This window comes from Lotus japonicus, chromosome 1, assembly GCF_012489685.1.
Source record: "Lotus japonicus ecotype B-129 chromosome 1, LjGifu_v1.2".
Classification (NCBI taxonomy): domain Eukaryota; kingdom Viridiplantae; phylum Streptophyta; class Magnoliopsida; order Fabales; family Fabaceae; genus Lotus; species Lotus japonicus.
Genome location: NC_080041.1, coordinates 111,510,913 through 111,530,143, shown reverse-complemented (window position 1 = coordinate 111,530,143; position 19,231 = coordinate 111,510,913). Strand labels below are relative to the sequence as shown.

At 34.7% G+C, this 19,231-nt stretch overlaps 1 protein-coding gene across 1 annotated transcript; it reads right to left on the bottom strand.

Annotated features, from left to right (window-relative positions):
* Positions 1–10,358: 10,358 nt before the first annotated feature.
* On the bottom strand, positions 10,359–12,172 carry LOC130732436 (universal stress protein PHOS34-like). The gene is made up of 4 exons (XM_057584484.1): positions 11,949–12,172; positions 11,662–11,771; positions 10,802–10,920; positions 10,359–10,709 (listed from the first exon to the last, which is right to left on the bottom strand). The coding sequence occupies exons 1-4, from the start codon at positions 12,112–12,114 to the stop codon at positions 10,622–10,624; spliced, it is 483 nt and encodes a 160-aa protein (XP_057440467.1). The 5' UTR covers positions 12,115–12,172; the 3' UTR covers positions 10,359–10,621.
* Between the last annotated feature and the right edge of the window lie 7,059 nt (positions 12,173–19,231).

Sequence of the window (19,231 nt, the reverse complement as noted above, 5' to 3'; positions counted from 1 at the left end):
TGATGTGTGAAATACTTTCCATTTAACTATTTTCTTTAACTGATGGGGATTCTTTTTACTGGCAGAAAATATAAAAATAAAATTTGCAAGTTCGTCATTGATTGTTGGGGGATGTAAAACTGTTATTGAGCTCACGGCAGAGAAGGTCAGTATCTGCTCTATAGCATCTATTTGTTAGGAATTGCAGTCTATTTAAGTAATTCTTATAGTCTATTTATGTGCAGAGTGGGCATGGTCTTGATGCATAACGAGGTTGGGTTGGTGGATAAGCGGTGATGCCGATGAAAGACCAGGAACCTTGGAGAAAGTCTCACCTATGATTCTCCTCAAAGAAGCTTTATCAACACTTCCTAAATTTCTCACTACCAGCTCCCTCATCTATTTCCCTTTTAAGCTTTGGTCTCATGTGCATCTTCTCTCCATTAAGGCGGCTCTATATTTTTTTCCTCGGAGTGTCTTCTCTCAAGTTTCTTTTTGTTGACTTTCTATTCTTGGCTTCTTCAAATCAAGAGTTTTATGTTAGGAAATAACACAGCTGAAGAAGTAAAGTAAAACCAGGAGCGCAATCAACAACACAAGAATATAACGTGGAAACTCCAAAACCGGAGAAAAACCACGACCGTTGTCAAAACCGATAACCAGAGAATAAACACTATGTGAAAATTATTACAACACATAGACTTCACTCTCAACCACCTCATAACCCCAGTACACCCACACTCTCCAAAGTAAATATTTGAACTACATCTCACAATGCTCTAAAACAAGAGCATAAGAGAAAAAGAAAACACAAATATAAACTTAAAGTGTTTTCAGGTGCTACATCTTGGTGTTTTGGTGTGTTGAAACAAGGAGCTTGAGATCCCTATATATAGTCTTGGACTCTCCCACCCCTCACTAATCTAAGCGATGTGAGACTTCTCCAAGATGCATAACTTGATCTTTTTTCTCCTTCATTAGCAATGTGGAACTTACATTGCAATCAACCCCAACATTTTATCCCTGCGTTTCAAATACACAACTGATCTTGCAGCTGTGAAGGTCATCATTGTAAATTCTATTGACTTAATTTCCCCATCCATATCTTCTTTTGTTTGGCAAGCTACAAATGAAACTTTTAAAAAGACAATTGTAGATGGGGAATCTCTAGACTTACTTCAGAAGTTCGGCTTTCAAAATTGTGTTAATGTTCATATGGTTCACCTGAAAAGCATTTTCTCTAAAGATTTGACACGAAGAAACCTTTCTTCTAAAGGGTTTCCAGTATGTAGCCATTGCAGTGAAATGTATAGTCATTATAGGTTCAGAATTTCAGGTTGTATTTGAAAATTATTTGAATTGACTATTTAATCCTCTTTTTTCCTAACCCCTGCTATGTCTACTAAAAAGTATGGGCATCCATATTCAGCTTTCACAAATTTATCTCCTTATGTTCTAACATGCTACAGACTCTCCAATTAGGTTTTGGCCGTAAAAAGTTTTAAAGTCATAATTTCATAAAGAATTTATCAATTTTTATTTTATGTATTTTATTAATTTAAAATTACATTTGTAAGAGTACTTGAAATTAAATTTTATAAATTATTTTCTAACAAGGCCAAAACCTACAGCTTTTTGATCATCAGTTTTTTGCGGTGAAACTACATTATCGACGACTTTTAAGGGTCAATAAAAAAATATATAATTCCAACTCACTTATCTCTAATGTGATTTGATGATGAATTATTTAATCCAAACTTTTATTGGGTCATTTAGACAACCCCTTAGCTCTAACATTAAAAACTAAAATTACTCATTTTTTTAACTTATACATATATTTTCGTTCAAAAAAACTTATACATATATTTATTGAATTATTAATTACTTACAAGATTTAGAAGATTTTATTATATGTATTGGATGGGCATATTAGATATTAGGTGTGCATGAGTACGAATATATGTATATCCGTAGTCACTCTAATAACAAACATATACATAATGTAACACCCCGATTTCGGTGGCGTCACTTTAGTAACTCAAAATAAAATAAAGCGGAAAAAGCAGGTATTTTTTTTGTTTTGTTTAAATAAAAAGACTTGTCGAAATAAAGACTCAACCCAATCGCGATTAACAGCGATTAATATACAATACAAGCACAGCCCTCGCTGCAACTAAACATCGTCACGAGTGACCTCCAGTGACGAAAATGTAGTGTCCGTGGGCAAATATGTACAAACTAAAACAAAGGTTAAGTATTATGAGTACAGTCCTCCAACGAAAGTAAGTCGGCCCAAAACGGCCTCAAAAGACTTCCTACGTCCGACAAACTCCCTGTGATCCTCATGGAAGGGAATCACATGAAAAGCTAATAGTCGGGGACCTGCCCTGCCCCAAAATAAGGAATGACAATCAGAGCTATGACTCTAACAACCATCTCAAAGACTCTAACCACCCATGACCCACACTACTTTCATCGACCCTTCCTCGATCAGGCCTGAAGTCCGGGTCCTCGTCGAAAGCTTTAGTAATAGTCATTACGCTCCGGATCTTTCCCGCACAACGAATCATCATGAACCGGCTGACGGACGCCTGGCAGCAGGCCGACCGCCCAAACACAAACATACACACAAAGCCAAGGCGCTAGGGTCAACTCACGGAATAAAATAGATAATACAAACAACATGTGTTAAAGGGGGTATATATATATGTTGTATATATACGTATAAGTCATGTATTGCCTACCCTAAGGTTGATACATAGCATGTTTATCAACATAAAATCATCAAGATATATATAACGATGTTTATCAACAACAAATCACAATAACATTCACAAGTATGGTTAGGTGCATGGCGTGCCAGTGCAATGTCATGCTCAAAAGATGATCCGGATAAAATGTCACCATCTCGATGGATGGGACAAGCCAAGCACCTCGCTTCGCTAAAGCATCTCGCTTTTATGAAGCAGCACGCTCCTGGGAAGCAGCACGCTCTTGTGAAGCAGCTAGCTCCATTTGGGGCATCAAGCTCCGTTGAAGTCCGATCTGAGATCGTCCTTCGGAAAGCAGCACACTTTCCAAGAAATGTATGCATGAATGCAATATGGTTAGCCAAACAACGAATCGTCCTCACCAAGGCACGCGTGTCTAGCTAGAGTACATTGTCTCTACAATACTCTAAGGTAAACAAAGAAGTGCTAATCGCATTTGGTAACTTTACTAGTCACTTGGGCTCACCGTCACGATGGCCAAACAAACTGCTCAACGAGCAAAAGAATGCATCTGGCATTCAGTGACTTTTCAAGTTACTTTGACTCACCAGCTCGATGGTCGAATAGACTGTTCAACGAACAAGGAGAATGCTGCTCGCACTCAGTGACTTTTCAATTTACTCAGGCTCATCAGCTCGATGGCCGAAAGGCTGCTCAATGAGCAAAGATGGTGCACTCGCACTTGGGGACTTTCCAATCATCCCAGGCTCATCCTTTGGATGGCTAGATAAACCACTAAAGAAACAAAAGGTGCTATCGCACTCAAAGTTTTCCTCACACTTAGATTGTCGACCCTTCCCGTTTTCCAAACCATTTTCACATCCTAAGTCTTTTCCAAGAGGTTATCATCATTATTTAAAATGTGTTCTATCTTTGATTAGTGTATTATGAATTTCATTTACAAATCAAGTTCTGATTTCGTTTGTTTCAAAACTCTATAAGTAATAGATCCCAATAAACCCAAGATAATTCCCCGGGAAGGTCTCGATTCCTAAAACAATAAAGGCTCGAACCTTGGTTCGACCTATCAAACATTCCCAAAACAAACCCGTCATTGCCATGACGAAGATAAGTGTAATCCACACTCCGAAAGTCGCATTAAATGCACGAATACAGTCAGCACATTTTAATCTTAAACACAAATAAATCAAGCTCTATTGAGCGATGAAACATTAATGCAGTGCTGCAAAACATAACCCTGTCATGTCCACTAGAAAGCGATAAGACAGAAACCAGTAAACGGCCGAAGCCTCTCAGAAAACGGAGACACACGTCTCATATAAGTTCACTCGGTCGAAGCCTCTAGAAAACATTTTTCAGAACAGTTCATGCAATATTTGTGCAGAATTTAACAAATAAGTCGAACAAGTCGACTCTAGGTCATTAACTAATAACGGTGAGTTGCCACTCACGATCACAATACATTCAAGTCGAATTTATCGACGCCTACACACAAAAATAGCTAGTAAGTAAGTTGTCCTAACCTCGAGTTGTTCCAGTCTCGCGGTGTAGGTCTCCCTCACAAGCTTGTTCAGTCAATCCCAAGGTTTCCACAATTGAACCTTTGAGCAAACAAAGCAATAATGAATCAACACAAGTCGATACAGTCGAAACAATCCTAACTAATGTTCGACTAAGCTCAAGAAACTTCAGAGTACAACATTTAGGCACGAAAGGAAGGGCTTCCCCCGAATGGATGAGTTTTGACTCGATTCAGGTTTTGTACAAAAACACTTTATTCGCTAAAACGTGCATAACTTGAGCTACAGAACTCGGAATGACACGAAACCGGCGCCAAAATTTCCACAATTGAAAAAGCTACGCAATGGCTCAGGTCATAGAGACCCAAAAATTATTTTTGGACACGGTACCCAAGCAAATAGGTTTCGGCCACTATAGAAAATAGGGTTTTCGAACTTTTTCTTCGATCTAAATCAATCCCTAGGTATTCTTAGGCGATATCTAGGCCAGGGAAACTCTCAGAAAAATTATCGGGTCGAAAATTGTCGCAGGGGTATTTTGGTCATTATTTTTAGCTCGGAAACTCAAAATCAGAATTTCGAAAAACAAATTTGATGAGCTCGATCCTAACGACATTTATAACAACTAATCCTACTGAAGCTAAGCTCAGTCGAGAGTTTTTGATCCAAAAAGCGGAACCTCTGTTAGAAAATGGGTATTTTCAGAAAACTTGACCTCTGCGACGATTCGACAGGATTCAGTCGAAAACAACTGGATATTCATGCTCTAGAGCACGTGGGCATTAAGTTTAGACACCAAAATCAGCTTATTTGGACAGTTTTACAAAAAGCTCCAAACTTTGAGCTCAGAAAAACATAGAAAAAGTCGACAGATCTGACGATCAGAAGTGAGGGATAGTAACTATACCTCGATGTCTTCGATTAGCAACGAACGGTGAAGCAATCGGGCAAGAAACGACGAAAATCAACTTCTTCCTTTTTCCTCCTTGCACCCATCGGCCGTGTGTGTGTGTTTGTGAATTTTTTTGTTTTTTTTTTCATTTTTCATACTATATATAGGAAATGGGAAATGCAGAAAAATGAGAATTTCGCGATTCCGATTTTTCCTACTGATTCCAACGTATTTTAGACACGATATTCTTCCCGCTGAATCTTCTAATTCTCCAAAGAAATATCAGTATGATTTTTGGTTTTCGAGGCTTGTTTTTAATGTTTTCCGGCTTAAAAATGCACTTTATGCACTTTATGCTTTTGACCTCGGATGCAGAAACTTCCTTCTGAAGAAAGATTCGGAACGTCGATTAGAGTGGGCGTACGCGGATGAAATCTTTATTTGAAGCTCCGAATAGAAAAAGTCTTCATCGTCCGTCGATTTTAGGGTTTTTGAACTATCAGGGATTCCGTTTCGGCAAACTTCCGAGAATTGGAATTTGACGTTCGTACATTCCAGGGTTTCGCATCGAAATACTTGTTTACTGACGAATAAGAGAAATTCTAACATTTCTCTGAAGATTTTTGGAATTAGTTTCCATCGCGTCCTAAAGTGTAAATTAGCTATTTACTAGTGTCTTTGACCTAAGATTAGGCGAATGTTAGTCGTGCTATACTTTTATCGGTTTTGATACAATCCTTGAACTTTTCCTGAACCTTCTCCTTCATAAATTTATTTCATCCAATAAACTCTTGTTCAGGTTTCCCTTCACGATACATCGAACTTATTCGTTAATAAGGAATTTCACTAATTTATTCTAAGCTTAAAATCTTGGGTCTCACACATAAAGTACTCATTAAATAAATAAGTGTATTCATGGGTGTGAGTAATTTTACCTATCATGGATTTTCTTTTTTGTGTATTCACGGGTAATAATAATTTTGACATTCATAATTTTCACACTATAAACAAAAATGAATTACCCCCGTCAAATGTTATATGTTACTTCAAATTTTTTTGCAATAAAATATAAATTATTATATAAAAAATAAATAAAACATTTAGATAAATAAAAAATAAAATTATTACGCTTCTACAAAATAAATAAACACGCGTCCATCCCCAAAAAATATCAACTTTATATTTTATACTTAAAATTATTAATTTATAAAAAAACATTAAACATAACAAAAACAACACAAATTTTAAAAAAATTCATCCTATAAACAAAACAGAGTACCCTCGTGCGAAGGGTCACAAGTACAAAAGATAAAAAATAGAAACTCAAAAAAAAACAAAAACAAACATTTGGTATGAAAAAAAAACATAGAAATTTATGAATAAAATTCTTAGATTTAGATTAAATTTAATTATTTTAATCCATAAAATATTTTAACAACACAAAAAAAACTAAAATGAATATCCCCGTGCATCGCACGGGTCAAAGTACTAGTTCTATCATATCTTCTCTTATCTTATCTTATATCGTGTATTATATACTATTTTTCAAACTAAAAATGAGCAACTCCGACAAATGTCACACCTTCATTTTATACATTTCTTCATAAACTTTCTCTCTTGATAAATAGGTAGATGATGTCATATTTATTTTTTCTAATTTCTTTGTAATTTAAGATTATTTACCAAGTACTGCACGAGATGGATTAGGGAAGATCTAGAGATCAATCCCTAAAAGAATTTAATTTACCTCTTTAGTATAAAAATATTTTTGAAGACTAAACAAGGAGGCCATGCGTTTATTTAGAGGTAAATTATGATTTTTTTAAATAACCATCGTAAAATAGTCTTTTAGATATAGCTCAAGTGGTAAGAATTACGGGACATATGGGTTGGGTGAGGGTGTCTAGGATCAATCCCTGGATGACGTAATTTATATTTCCAGTGTAAAAAGAAAAACTTTTAAGAATTTTGGGTCAGATATCGACAAATTAAATTACCTACATTAGACCAACAAATCGTACTCAACTATAATCTACTATCTCCGGTCTTATTTATAAAAATAAAAGAATTACCTCAAAAGGTTTAAAAAAGAAGTTAAAGTAGTTAAATATAGTAAATTTGTTCTAAATTAATGTTAAAAACTTCTAAAATTATCCTTGTCATATTATGTGTAAGTGACATAAGAAAGTGCAATTAATCTTAATGAGTGGATGAGAGAATATAATCGATGAGACACATATTATACTTGTTCAAAATTAAGAGAAATAGTGTCAAAAAATGACACAAGCTTCAATTTAGTTCTTATAAAAAAGACCAAAATAAATACTTTATTTAGTTAGTATAAATAGGACTGAAGGTAGTATGTTTACGAAAAAATAAAAAAAGACTGAAGGTAGTATAAAATTTTGACACAGAGGACACTCCAACATTAGACTATCTTTAATGGTGTTGAAAGGGGGGTGTTTAGTGTTGAAAGGGGTAAATAATGGTGTTTAAGTGAAGTGTTGAAAGTTGAAAGGGGGAGAGAGGAGTTGAAAAAATTCAACACAGCTGAAACCTGCGTTCGGAGACACGTGGCACGCCCTGGTTGGTGACCGCCAGGCGCGTGCCACACACGCGCCGACAAGGCGCGTAACGCTGCAGGCTTGGCAGCGTGTGGGTCCCAGGGCGTCCAGTAGTGGGACGCGTGGCACGCGTCGGTTGGGCACCGACAGGCGCGTGCCACGCACGCGTGAGAGGAGAGAGAGAGGGCCTGCAGTGGGACGCGTGTCACAGCTTGATTGGTCCGGACGATTTTCTTTTATCCTATTCTTTCCAACTCAATTATTTCATTCAAAAAAATTTAAAAAATTTACCAAAATTCATGATTTTTTTTTCTCTATAAATAGAGACTTGGTTCGTTTGATTTGGGCACAGAAAAAAAAACCAAGTTTTTCATCATCTTATTATCTTTCTATTATCCCCTTTGCTTTGAAATGAATCCCAACAAGTACCATTTCAACACCCAGAATTCTTCTAACTAAATTCCCAACAATTATCAACATCCAAATCAGTTCCCAACTACCAAATTCCCAATAATTATCCACATCCATTTGAAGTTAATAAAATAAAATAAAAAACACTCACCTGTTCCGTGTTGCAACCCTTGACCACTCTCTCGCACAGCACTCATCGTGTTTTTTTCGGGTGGATTATATAACTAGGTATTCACAATCCTTTTTGCTTTGGTGTCATTTTCATTTATTTTTTCTTTGTCTTTCTTTGCATTTTTTATCCAATCACTTATTTCCCTATTCTCTTTCTATTTTACTTTTAATCTGAATGGAAATGGAGTGTCTATGTTACTTTTAACTAATAAGTAGCCCGCACAGTATACAAATTTTTTAAATAAATTTTTTGAAACATCATTATGTTTTATGTTTTGTAACACATACTCGATCGAGCCACATAAAATTAAAATTATATAATAAAGAATTTTAAAAAATTGAAATGAACATAAGTTTGTGCCTAACTTTATTTACATCTTATTATAATCAGTACGTAAAAAAAGCATTGAAAAAAATAGTCACTTAAAAAGAAAATTAACTAAAGATCAAGTTATTTTTTTAATTACTTAAAAAAATACTTAATTCAAAATAATGATTTGTGGGGGAGGAACTGTGTTTGATGAAAGACTGATATGAGGAGAGGGATCGATCGAGTTTCTAATTAAGTGGTAATTAGTTTTTTTAAAATCTAATATGGCTTAGTAAAATAGTGATTTTTTATGAAGTGTATCTCATTGATCAGAAATTCAGATTTAATGCTTTATTTTATTATATAAGGGAAGCTTATAATTAAGTATGACCATGATGTAAGGGATTGCGTCAGCGTTAACTAAAGTAGTCAACAAGATTTTTTATGTAAGTCAACACGAATATTAAATTGCACTTTGTTGTTGAATGTGTGAACTAGGGATGGCAGAGAAGCCCGAACCCATGGGCACCCGACCCGACCCGATTTCTTGGGTGAAAACCCGAGTTAAATGGGTTCGGGTTCGGGTTTTACCCGATCACTTTCGGGTTCGGGTTTGGGTTTGGCCAAACCCGCACCCGAACCCTACCCGAACCCGGATCTGTATAAGTGAAACCTAAGTATTCTGCTTGTGCAATACAATATATGCAGCATCTTGCATATTAATTTAACAGTAACATGGCAATTACAATGTTACATTACATAATATAGCTCTCTTCACAGTCTTTTTCAGGTCGGGTTTCCGAGTTCAACTGTTTATTTGAGGTTGTGTGCGGGTGTGGGTACGGGTCGGGTGAACCCGAAACCCAATGGGTTCGGGTGTGGGTTTAAGTTCACCACCCATTTCGGGTTCGGGTGCGGGTGCGGGTGCGGGTGTGGGTTTTTGGGTTTGGGTTTGGCAAAACCCGCACCCTACCCGACCCATTGCCATCCCTAGTGTGAACAAATTTTACATAATCATCCAATTAAATTTCATTACATTGTAAAAAAAAAAATTATTAAAATTTAAAGCAGAAAAAATATTACTTCTTCTTTTTGGTACATTGGAAAGATAAATTGCACCCGCTAGGAATCGACCCATGTACCTCCCCTACCCAACTCATATGTCCCCTAACTCCTACCACTTGAGTTATCCTACAGGGAGGTTTACTTACGTTGGGTTATTGCTTCTTTCTTGTTATGTTTATATTATTTTTTATACATTCTTTATTTGATAAAATTTGAAATTTTCTTTCAAATTATATTCATTTAGATCTTAATCCTTATATTCATTTAGATCTTACTCCCCTCTGTGAAATTCTTGCCTCCGCCCCTAGTCGTGGTGCTTGGCCTAAAGGGAGTAACGCTTCCTTCATTGACTTAATTCCTAAGGTGAGCTCTCCACAAAGTCCGACTGATTTTAGGCCGATATCTCTTATTGGTTGCATGTACAAAGTGGTCTCTAAACTCCTTGCAAATAGACTGAAATCTGTTTTGGGTAATATTATTGATGAGAGGCAGTTTGCGTTTATTCGGGCAGGAGTATGTTGGATAGTGTTGTGGTTGTGAATGAGGTAGTTCATGAGGCCAAATCCAAGAAGCGCCCACCGATTATTTTCAAGGTTGATTACGAAAAGGCCTATGACGGTAACATAAAAATCTGCTAGAAATCGCAAAACAACACAAAGCGCTCCAAACACTCCAATGATCGATTCTGACCCAAAACCCACAAGGACAATATCATTATTAAAGTTTCTTTATTGGGTCTAAAGTGACAATACATTATTCCTTCAAATAAGTGAAGAGCTGAAATGTAGAAAAGTAACTCAATTATTTTAAGTGGTAAACTCAGCCCTTAACTTTTTTTTTTTTTTTTTTTTTTTTGAAAAGAACTCAGCCCTTAACTTTGAAGCCACAACATACCATGTATAACTATTTATTATGCAGGCCCTATAAAGCACGAAAATTATCATATATTACATATATAAATGCTCCCTTATAGTGATCTACTTGCTCTTGCTTGAATCCCTAACAATCGCTACTGGACATGTAGCATGTATCATCAAGAAGTTGCTAACACTTCCCATTAATATCCTGTTTTTTTTACAACACCACAAAAAAATCCATGTCAAAGACAAAGAACAGTAAAAACATGTGATAAAAAAAAAAGTGAAAAAGATACGCACCTTTTGATTGAACCACGGCCTCTGCTTCCCATAACCAGAGAGTCCAGCTTTAGATCTTCAATAGAGTCAATGAGTTTCTGTCTTGCTTCACCCCAGTACAATTTTGCCACAAAGTTCACCTACAAAAACATAACCTCAAAACATGTGAAACAGAACACAGAACTTTAAGAAAAAAATTATATATTAACTTTTGGTCCGCCCTAGTCTCGTTTATGTGTGATTTTCATCTCTCCTATTTTTTTCTAGTTAATAGATCTCTTTATTTTTTAAATTTGTTTAGTCAAATTGGTCTCTTTCAATATTATATGAGTTTAATGTTGATTCCTTCTCACACAATTTGCTTTGCTAATGTATACTTTTAATAATCCTCCGAACAATTAATTTATGAGAAAAAATTCAACACTTATTGGGTTTAGTAGGTTAAATTTTCTACTGCTCGTGTTTTTATCATTTGCTTGTACCAGTCTTTGGCTTGTGCTCTTTGTCTTTTCTTTCTTTGTTGCTCTTTTTCTCTTATTTTCCTTTTTGTTTGTCTTTTCCTTTGTTCTCTTAATTTTGGATTGAAGTACCTTATACTTTTCCTATGCATGTGGTGCGAAATCTGTTTTTATGAAATGCCTTTTGGATTCGAACATATTTTTCGTACCATTTGGTATTTTCCAATTATAATAAAAAATACTAAATATGACAAAAATATTTATGTAAAATTATGGCATGAGTTCATGGTATTTAAAGATCATCGCAAAATTTTAGAGATTATATTTATTTAAAAGTTAATTCAAAAACTAAATCACATTTCGATAATAGAGTGACTGAAAACATAATTATGGCAAAAATCAAAGTTAAAAAAAAAAATCAACCTCCTTTTGTCCGGCAGCAGCGTCAAGCATATCAAGAACCTCAGGATCAGTTTGCACACCATAGTTGCTCATTGCCTCTGGTTGTCTTAAAATTGACAAAGGAATAAGAGCTGCAAAAGAGAATCAAATCCAATGTAAATTCAAGGTAAACAGTCAAGCACCAATTATCATAAAAGTGTAAATTTTTCAGTAGAAAACATAAAAGTTTTATGTTATTATTTCTATAGCAAATAAATGGATAGAGAGATAAATTTGCAAGAACCCAAATTAGAAAAGAAAAAACTCACGAGAACCAGATTTAGCCCAGATATTGGTACGGGATCCATCGCTCATGACGTGGATAATATAAAACGTGTCACCTTTATCAGCCATGTTTTCAATGGCCCATTTGAGAGCACTGTTGCTGCTCTTGGAGAAGTCAGTTGCCACCCCAACTTTTCTATCCTCTACCATGGCGCTAGCTTCTTTTTGCTGTGAACTTGAAGATAGAGTTCAAGTTGAAGGAAGGAAGGTTTAAATAGTACAAGAGTTCAATTAATTGCATAAAATACTAACATGAATGCTAATAGTAAGTTTTTTGATAAGCATGAATATAATGCTAATAGTTAAAAGAGTTACATCATTGTTGTACCACATTTATATAAAAGATTTAATTTATAAAAGCTCTTCCCAACAATTTAAGTCACTGAGACTCGAACCCGATACATCTACTTAAAATAGAACGACTCTTGTAGTCATATCGGTTAATCTATGTGTTTGTTGGTCTACATAAAGGGATTAAACATCACATATTTCATAAAAAAAACGCTGAGCTATTATTGGGTGTGTCTCACTTGTAAATCTTAATTAAGCCATGTTAAAAGGGAAAAAAAAGACTACAAAAAATGGTAAAAGACAAAATGAGAGCAAATTGATCTAATTATCTACAGAATCACTTGTGTAGATATAAATTTGCAAGAATTTCACTCAACCTTGAAGCAAAATTTGTAAAAAATTTGTTGAAAAAAACTAGTAACAAAATTCAATAGTAATAAGTAATGAATGATGTTAAGTGTAAAATTTGAGTATGTTTGGAGTTTTGTATCATAGAGGGAAACCTCAAAGTACGAAGTCGGGTGTAATTTATCATTTCCAAACATATATAACTTCTTCTATTTTCAAACGATTTTCTTTTAGTGTAGGTAAATAATTAAGTTTCATTCACTCTCATTTAATTGGAAATAAAGTGGAGAAAAAAGAAATTAAGAGATGTGATTAGTGTGATTAAAGATTAAAAAAAAAGATAAAAATTGAATGTGAAAATTGTATTAGAGTGTGAATAAATCATAACTCTTGATCAAGCTAGTCTAGTCTCAGGTCAAATACGAAAAAAGATATTTCAAATATCTACCCATTTCTAGCACAACTTGTCGTTTGGATTTCTCTGAAGGTAATTGCTAAGTTATGCTAATGATGTTAGTGTTACCCGAATCAATTAGCTGTATGCTCATGCCAAAAGCTGAGAGTTGAAAATAATATGTAACCTTCTAATATAAATAATGCAATCAAGTCTCTTTAAGAATAGGGATAGACACCTTCTTTATTGTTTGATTATATTTTCCCTCACCTTCTTCTACGTTACCCTTTATGCCTACAACTTTATCTGATTATATTTTAACATGTTCCCACAATCCCACCGTTTTGTGCAGATGTTTGTTGATTCTCTCTTTTCTTTAGTTTTAGAGAAAATATAAAATAAATGAGCGAACAATAATAGTAATTGCATAAATAACTTTAACTGTAGTTTTTTCTCTGTTTTCTTATATTAATCTCATCTTACTATGTTTCTAAATTGTTGCGTTATGTAATATAACCCTGTAAATGGCGATTGATATGTTTTGAATTATGTTAAGATCAATTGAAAATATTGATTTTAGTTTGAATTAGCGAGTTAGTCTTGATGCATCTCAAGCTATAGATAGAAAGAATTAGTTGTATCGGTTCTTTTAAATATTGCTTGGAGTTCTACATTATAGAGTTCAAGGAGTCCTATGAAGTGTTTTCTTTTTTTTACAGGCAAATGTTAGTTGTTAGACATGTTAGTATATTAATCCCTTCTTCGGGTTTGAACCCGAGACCCTTCACCCTTCATCATGCCCAACTCTTATGTCCCTAACTCTTACCACTTGAGCTATCATTCGGGGACCTATGAAGTGTTTTCTGATCTTGCTTTCTACGTGCTGCTGCTTTGAAATTTCAATTTTTCATGGATTTATAGCCTTTTAATGGAATTTTGAAAGTTGGAAGATAGATGGTTTGAAATCACAATCGAATATCACTTACGAGTTCAGTAGTAAACTAGTAACTAGTTATTCATAACAACTGCTTACACTGACTTGATCTCAATATACTTTCTTTTTGATTCATGCTGTTGTGAAATTCGAACTTCGCGCCCCTTGCCCACTTGACATTGCCTATGAGCCATACTCATTACTCAACATTTGCATTTTAGGACTTCCATTTTTACTCTGTGGAAAACATGTAAAGGAATTCTGCTCACTCCTTATTTTCTAACATTGAACATCTCCACTGTCAATTAGAATAAAATTGTACTACTACCTGGAAATGTTAGATAGATATAGTTCTTTTTGTTTAAACTATCTTCAACATCATCATGCAGGTTTGTGTACACGAGTCAATGGGAGAAGGTGCTCTTGCTTGAACGCAATTGTAGCTTGCTGCTAACTCTAATGAATTTAGCGTTCCTGGATAAGGGTGACTTGCAAAAGGTTTGTATATTTGATCTATTGGGCGGAGAATACTACATATTGATCTTGAATTCAAGGACTTTAATTTCTTTTGCTTTTATAAATCAAATAGGACAATCCTTTATCTATAATACTTCCTCAATTCAGTTACGCAATGATATTAGTTGGTGTCCTGTGTTATTCATAAGTGTCTAGGCATCTAGCAAGGTTTTGTGGTTTTTAAAGTGTGGAAAGAGAGGATTGTTTGTGCCTTCTAGAAGTTGTATTTTGAACTTCATGGTTGATATCTGAGACTGAAATGCTTCATATATAACAGCAACCAAAGACTTTTCCCTCTAGGTGTAGTCAACTAGATGGATCAATTAATTAATTCCATAATATACCCTGAGATGAATATTATTATTATCTTAACGTATGAAATCCTGGTTTAACAACAAGAATATTATTATTATCTTAACGTATGAAATCCTGATTCAAATATCAAATTGTTTTTTTAGTTATCAATATCTTTGCCTAAAACTAGGATTGAAGTTCAAGTTTTCCCCTACTCAAAAGCTTTATATAAGGAGATCGAGTTTGGTTACGTAACCAATTTTCAATCCGCACACCATGAACCCGCTGCCGCCGTTTCTCGATGGCAATATCATCAGGGAAATCCTGTCATTGCTTCCCTCTGAAACTCTCTTGAAACTCAAGTGCGTGTGCAAGTCTTGGAAGTCCTTAATCTCTGATCCCCAGTTCGCGAACCTGCATCTTCACCGATCATATTTGAAAAACAAGTGGTGAAAGTTTACACCATGGGTGGTGATTGTTGGAGAAGCATTCCACCTTTCCCAGGTTATATGGAATTTACCTGAACGGCACTCTTAATTGGATAGGATTTCGTCAAAATGGTCTCCACATCAATTCATTTGATTTGGGAGATGAGAAGGGTACACAATTGTCACTGCCTTCTAATTATGATTATGAAAAACATGGGGAGCCAACTCTTGTGATTTTGAAGAATTGCTTATGTGCTTGTCATGAATTCCAAGTCACAGTTTGGCAAATGGAGAAGTTCGGAGTACGTGAGTCTTGGACTCAATTGTTGAAAATTACCAATATTCATCTAAATGCGGTTCCCTTGTGCATGTCTGAGAATGATGTCGTGTTGCTGTCAAAGTCTGAAAGGATTTTCTTTCACTGGAACCACAGAAAATAATTTTAAGGCATGTATTAAAGCTCCTGCAGCCTATGATGAAGATATCAAAATTTACATTGGAAGCTTGGTTTCACCTTGTTAGATGTATGTCCTTGTTATAATACTTTTACTGGTGCAGTTGGACATATCAAACAATAATGATTGGATGATGCTGCTCTGGTTTTATATTTTATTTACAGTGTTTGAAAATGATAATTTGTGTAACCTGGGATGAAACTAATAGCAATATGCTTTGGTACTCCAATGCTTATTTTCCCCTACTATTCTCATGTTAAAATTTAAATGGATGCTTGCAAATATGTGAAGTATTAGGTGATGAAAACCATTGCATAGGGACTAGATTGCTAAGGAAATTCTTTGCCAATGCTTCTTTTTTTTTGGTAGATACCCCGAACCTTTTTACGTAGACTGAAATTGGTCCTATATCTATAATTCTATATAGTCAAATGAACTGTTGTACTAAGCTTCAAGGTCTCATTTACATGTAATGATTGATGCCAGTTGGGTATCTGCAAGATTATTTTAGATTTATAACTGTTGAAACAACTTTTCCATATATCCTTCACCAAATTCAAATGGCCTTCTTAAAACATATTTTTCTTAAAAACATTTACACCACAGTTGAGTACACTACAAGAACTTTTTAGATTGGCTACCAAAAAATAACTACAGATTTATTCGCGCTCTCGTACTTTCATGGTGCTGCTGTCACATTTTCTTCTTCGCTCTGGTTCTCTCATGGTTTTCTCATTCTTCAACTCCCGCTCACATTGGCTTTCGCATTCGTTCGTTATCATTATCAACTTTCACGTTTGTGCTTGCTCTTTGCTCTCATTCTCCAGATGTCTCTTGGTTCCAGATGTTTTCACACTTTTCTAGATCTCCAATACTTCTTCTGAATTTTCATTTAATTTGAATCTAATAAGTTGATTTTCAATTCATTCCTTCAAATTACTTTCTCTCTTTGATTTCCTTATTTTTTACTTCAATTTGTATTCCTCCTTTTGCCTAGAATCATTGCTTTAGTTTCATGATACAAGATCCACTAATTTGGGTGCTATTTTACCTATGGCTATAATGTCATTTGATTTGAGCAAGGCACTTGAAGTATCCACAGATGATTCAATTGCAGAGCTTTTACGGTGCTATCTTGTGCATAGTTTTGTTGTCTATCTTAGGAATATAATTATTCATTTCATTTAGTCATTACATATATGACAATTCTATATTTATGGCTATTGTAATTGATGAGTCTCTAATTATGAATGATTTTTCACAAATTCTACTATAAATCAATGTAAAGAATGGACTATATGCCGATTCAATCTTACCTATAATAAAGAAATTGGAATGTTACTAGTCAGCTGGAAACAACAACGTATACTTAGTGTTCTAATTTGTGTTTAGGGATTTTTATGTATCGCTCAAGCTAATTTGTGCTTGGAGTAAGATCATAAAAAATACTTTTTACTGAAATAGATTTTTAATTTTTTACAATAATGTGTAAGCAGTTTTTAAATGCAACCCACACATCTCCATGGGAAAACACCATATGCAGTAGGAGATATGATACTGCACAGTGCACACCTGAGTTATTTGCTCTGGTGAGACTAACCATGATGGTCTATGTCAAAGAAATGTGAGATTTCTGAATATATATATATATATATATATATATATATAATATAGTGAGAGTGAGATTTATGAATTTGTCACGCTAAACTTTGTTTAATTTGTTAAAATTTTGGAATTGTGCTATACAAGAATGTTTTAGATTTTACTTTGTTTCAATTGTTGAGCTCATTCCAGACCTATAATGCTGATTGAAAAAGAAGTCCCCTGCAGGGCTTACAGAGGATGCTATTTGATTTGATGGTGTTGATACATAGGCACCTCGACTTCTGATCAAGAGGGCCATGATTGATTTTTCCTCACCTAATATATAGCAAAGGAAATGCATGTTGGGCACTTGAGATCCACCATAATTGAGAACACATTGGCTTGCATGCTTGAATTTTCACACATGGAGCTTGTTGTACGTCAAAATTATGTTGGTGACGGGGAACGCAGGTAGATTTAACTTCAAACTGATTACTTGAAAACAGTGCATGTTTAATTTGGGGTTAAATGAGCCATTTCTTGAGGCTTGATCTTTGCCATTCAGTGTCAAAGATAGGTTTTTTCATATACCTCAAGGCTCATACCTTTGACTAACTCATTTGCAATGATCATTTAACTTGGCAAGCAGATGCTCATTAGCATTACTTGGTGGCTTGATAACTAATTATCTCTGGTGCAGTAGCTATTGTGAGTATCATTTCCAACTATATTCATGACTAAGAATATGTATTACATTCCTCCTAATTAAATGAAGATATAGTGTTTGTTCTCTGTTCTTCTTTGTTATGTAATTTTAAACAGTTGATGTCCTAAGACAGTGCTCCCTCCCCCCTTGCCCCCCAGAAGAAAAGATTTTAGATTTGGAATTACTTCATTTACACTAAATTATTGACTCCCCTTTATTTTGTCTACCATAACTTGGTTCTGTAAGGTCTACATGAGTTCTCCCTCTAGAAGAACATATAATTTAATATGTTTTAATGATGACAAAAACTAAGAAGTCCATGACAAAACAGTGAAGGTTAGCACAAGACAAGGCAAAGCAAAGAAGACAAGACCAGAGCAGCAAGGACAACAGTAAAGCTTTAGGACAAAGAGAAGATCAACATGAAGAATGGAGAAGAATAGTTCAAGAAAAAAACATCGAAGACTTGAAGAGAAAGGACAAAGCACCGCAGTCAACAGATGTATTCAAAGACCAATTGGAAAAAGTCCACAGAACAACATCGTACATATGCTCAACTCTTCCCACGAAAACTTACTCAATAACATGGCTTTGTCGGAACTCTACGTGTAGGATTACAATCTCCTAAATTATAACATCATACGAAGACAATTTCATGTAATAATAGCTTTAAGCCTCCAATAATTTGATGTGTGTATCATGAAATATTGCAGTAGAAATTATATCATTATATAGTTAGATTATAACTTTTTGTCATGCAAGGTTTAGTAGAAATGATCTAATAACTGTATAATTTCTTTTATAACTCATTAATAGAATTAAAAATTAGTTTTGTACAAAATAGAATGTTTGTATAATTCTGTGAGAATTGAAATTGACATTCAATATGTCTTCCGACCAACCTGAACTCATCCTTTTGTGACCGGTCTTTGCTAAGCCGACACCTCATCGGGTTTCTTCAGGTCTAGAGACGGGTTCAAGTTTAGAAGCAAACCATGATCAATATTTAGGAATAGGTTAAAGACAAGCTCAACCCTTTCTTATTTGCTAACCAACACCTAACACCCTACTTATTGCTAACCCTACATTTTTTTTTTGTTACGGCTAACCCTACATTTTTTTTTGTTACATAGGAAAGCAATTAATTTTATTTGAAAGAATTCATCTCATTTTTATGCAAAGATAATAATTTTAATTTTATGGACTTTCAAATCATAGTCCAACTCTTTTATGCAACTTATAATCATTTCAGTCCTTGTTTTTTTGGGGTTTTTTTACAACCAAAATACAACCTTACAGTTATTTCCCATTCGCCAG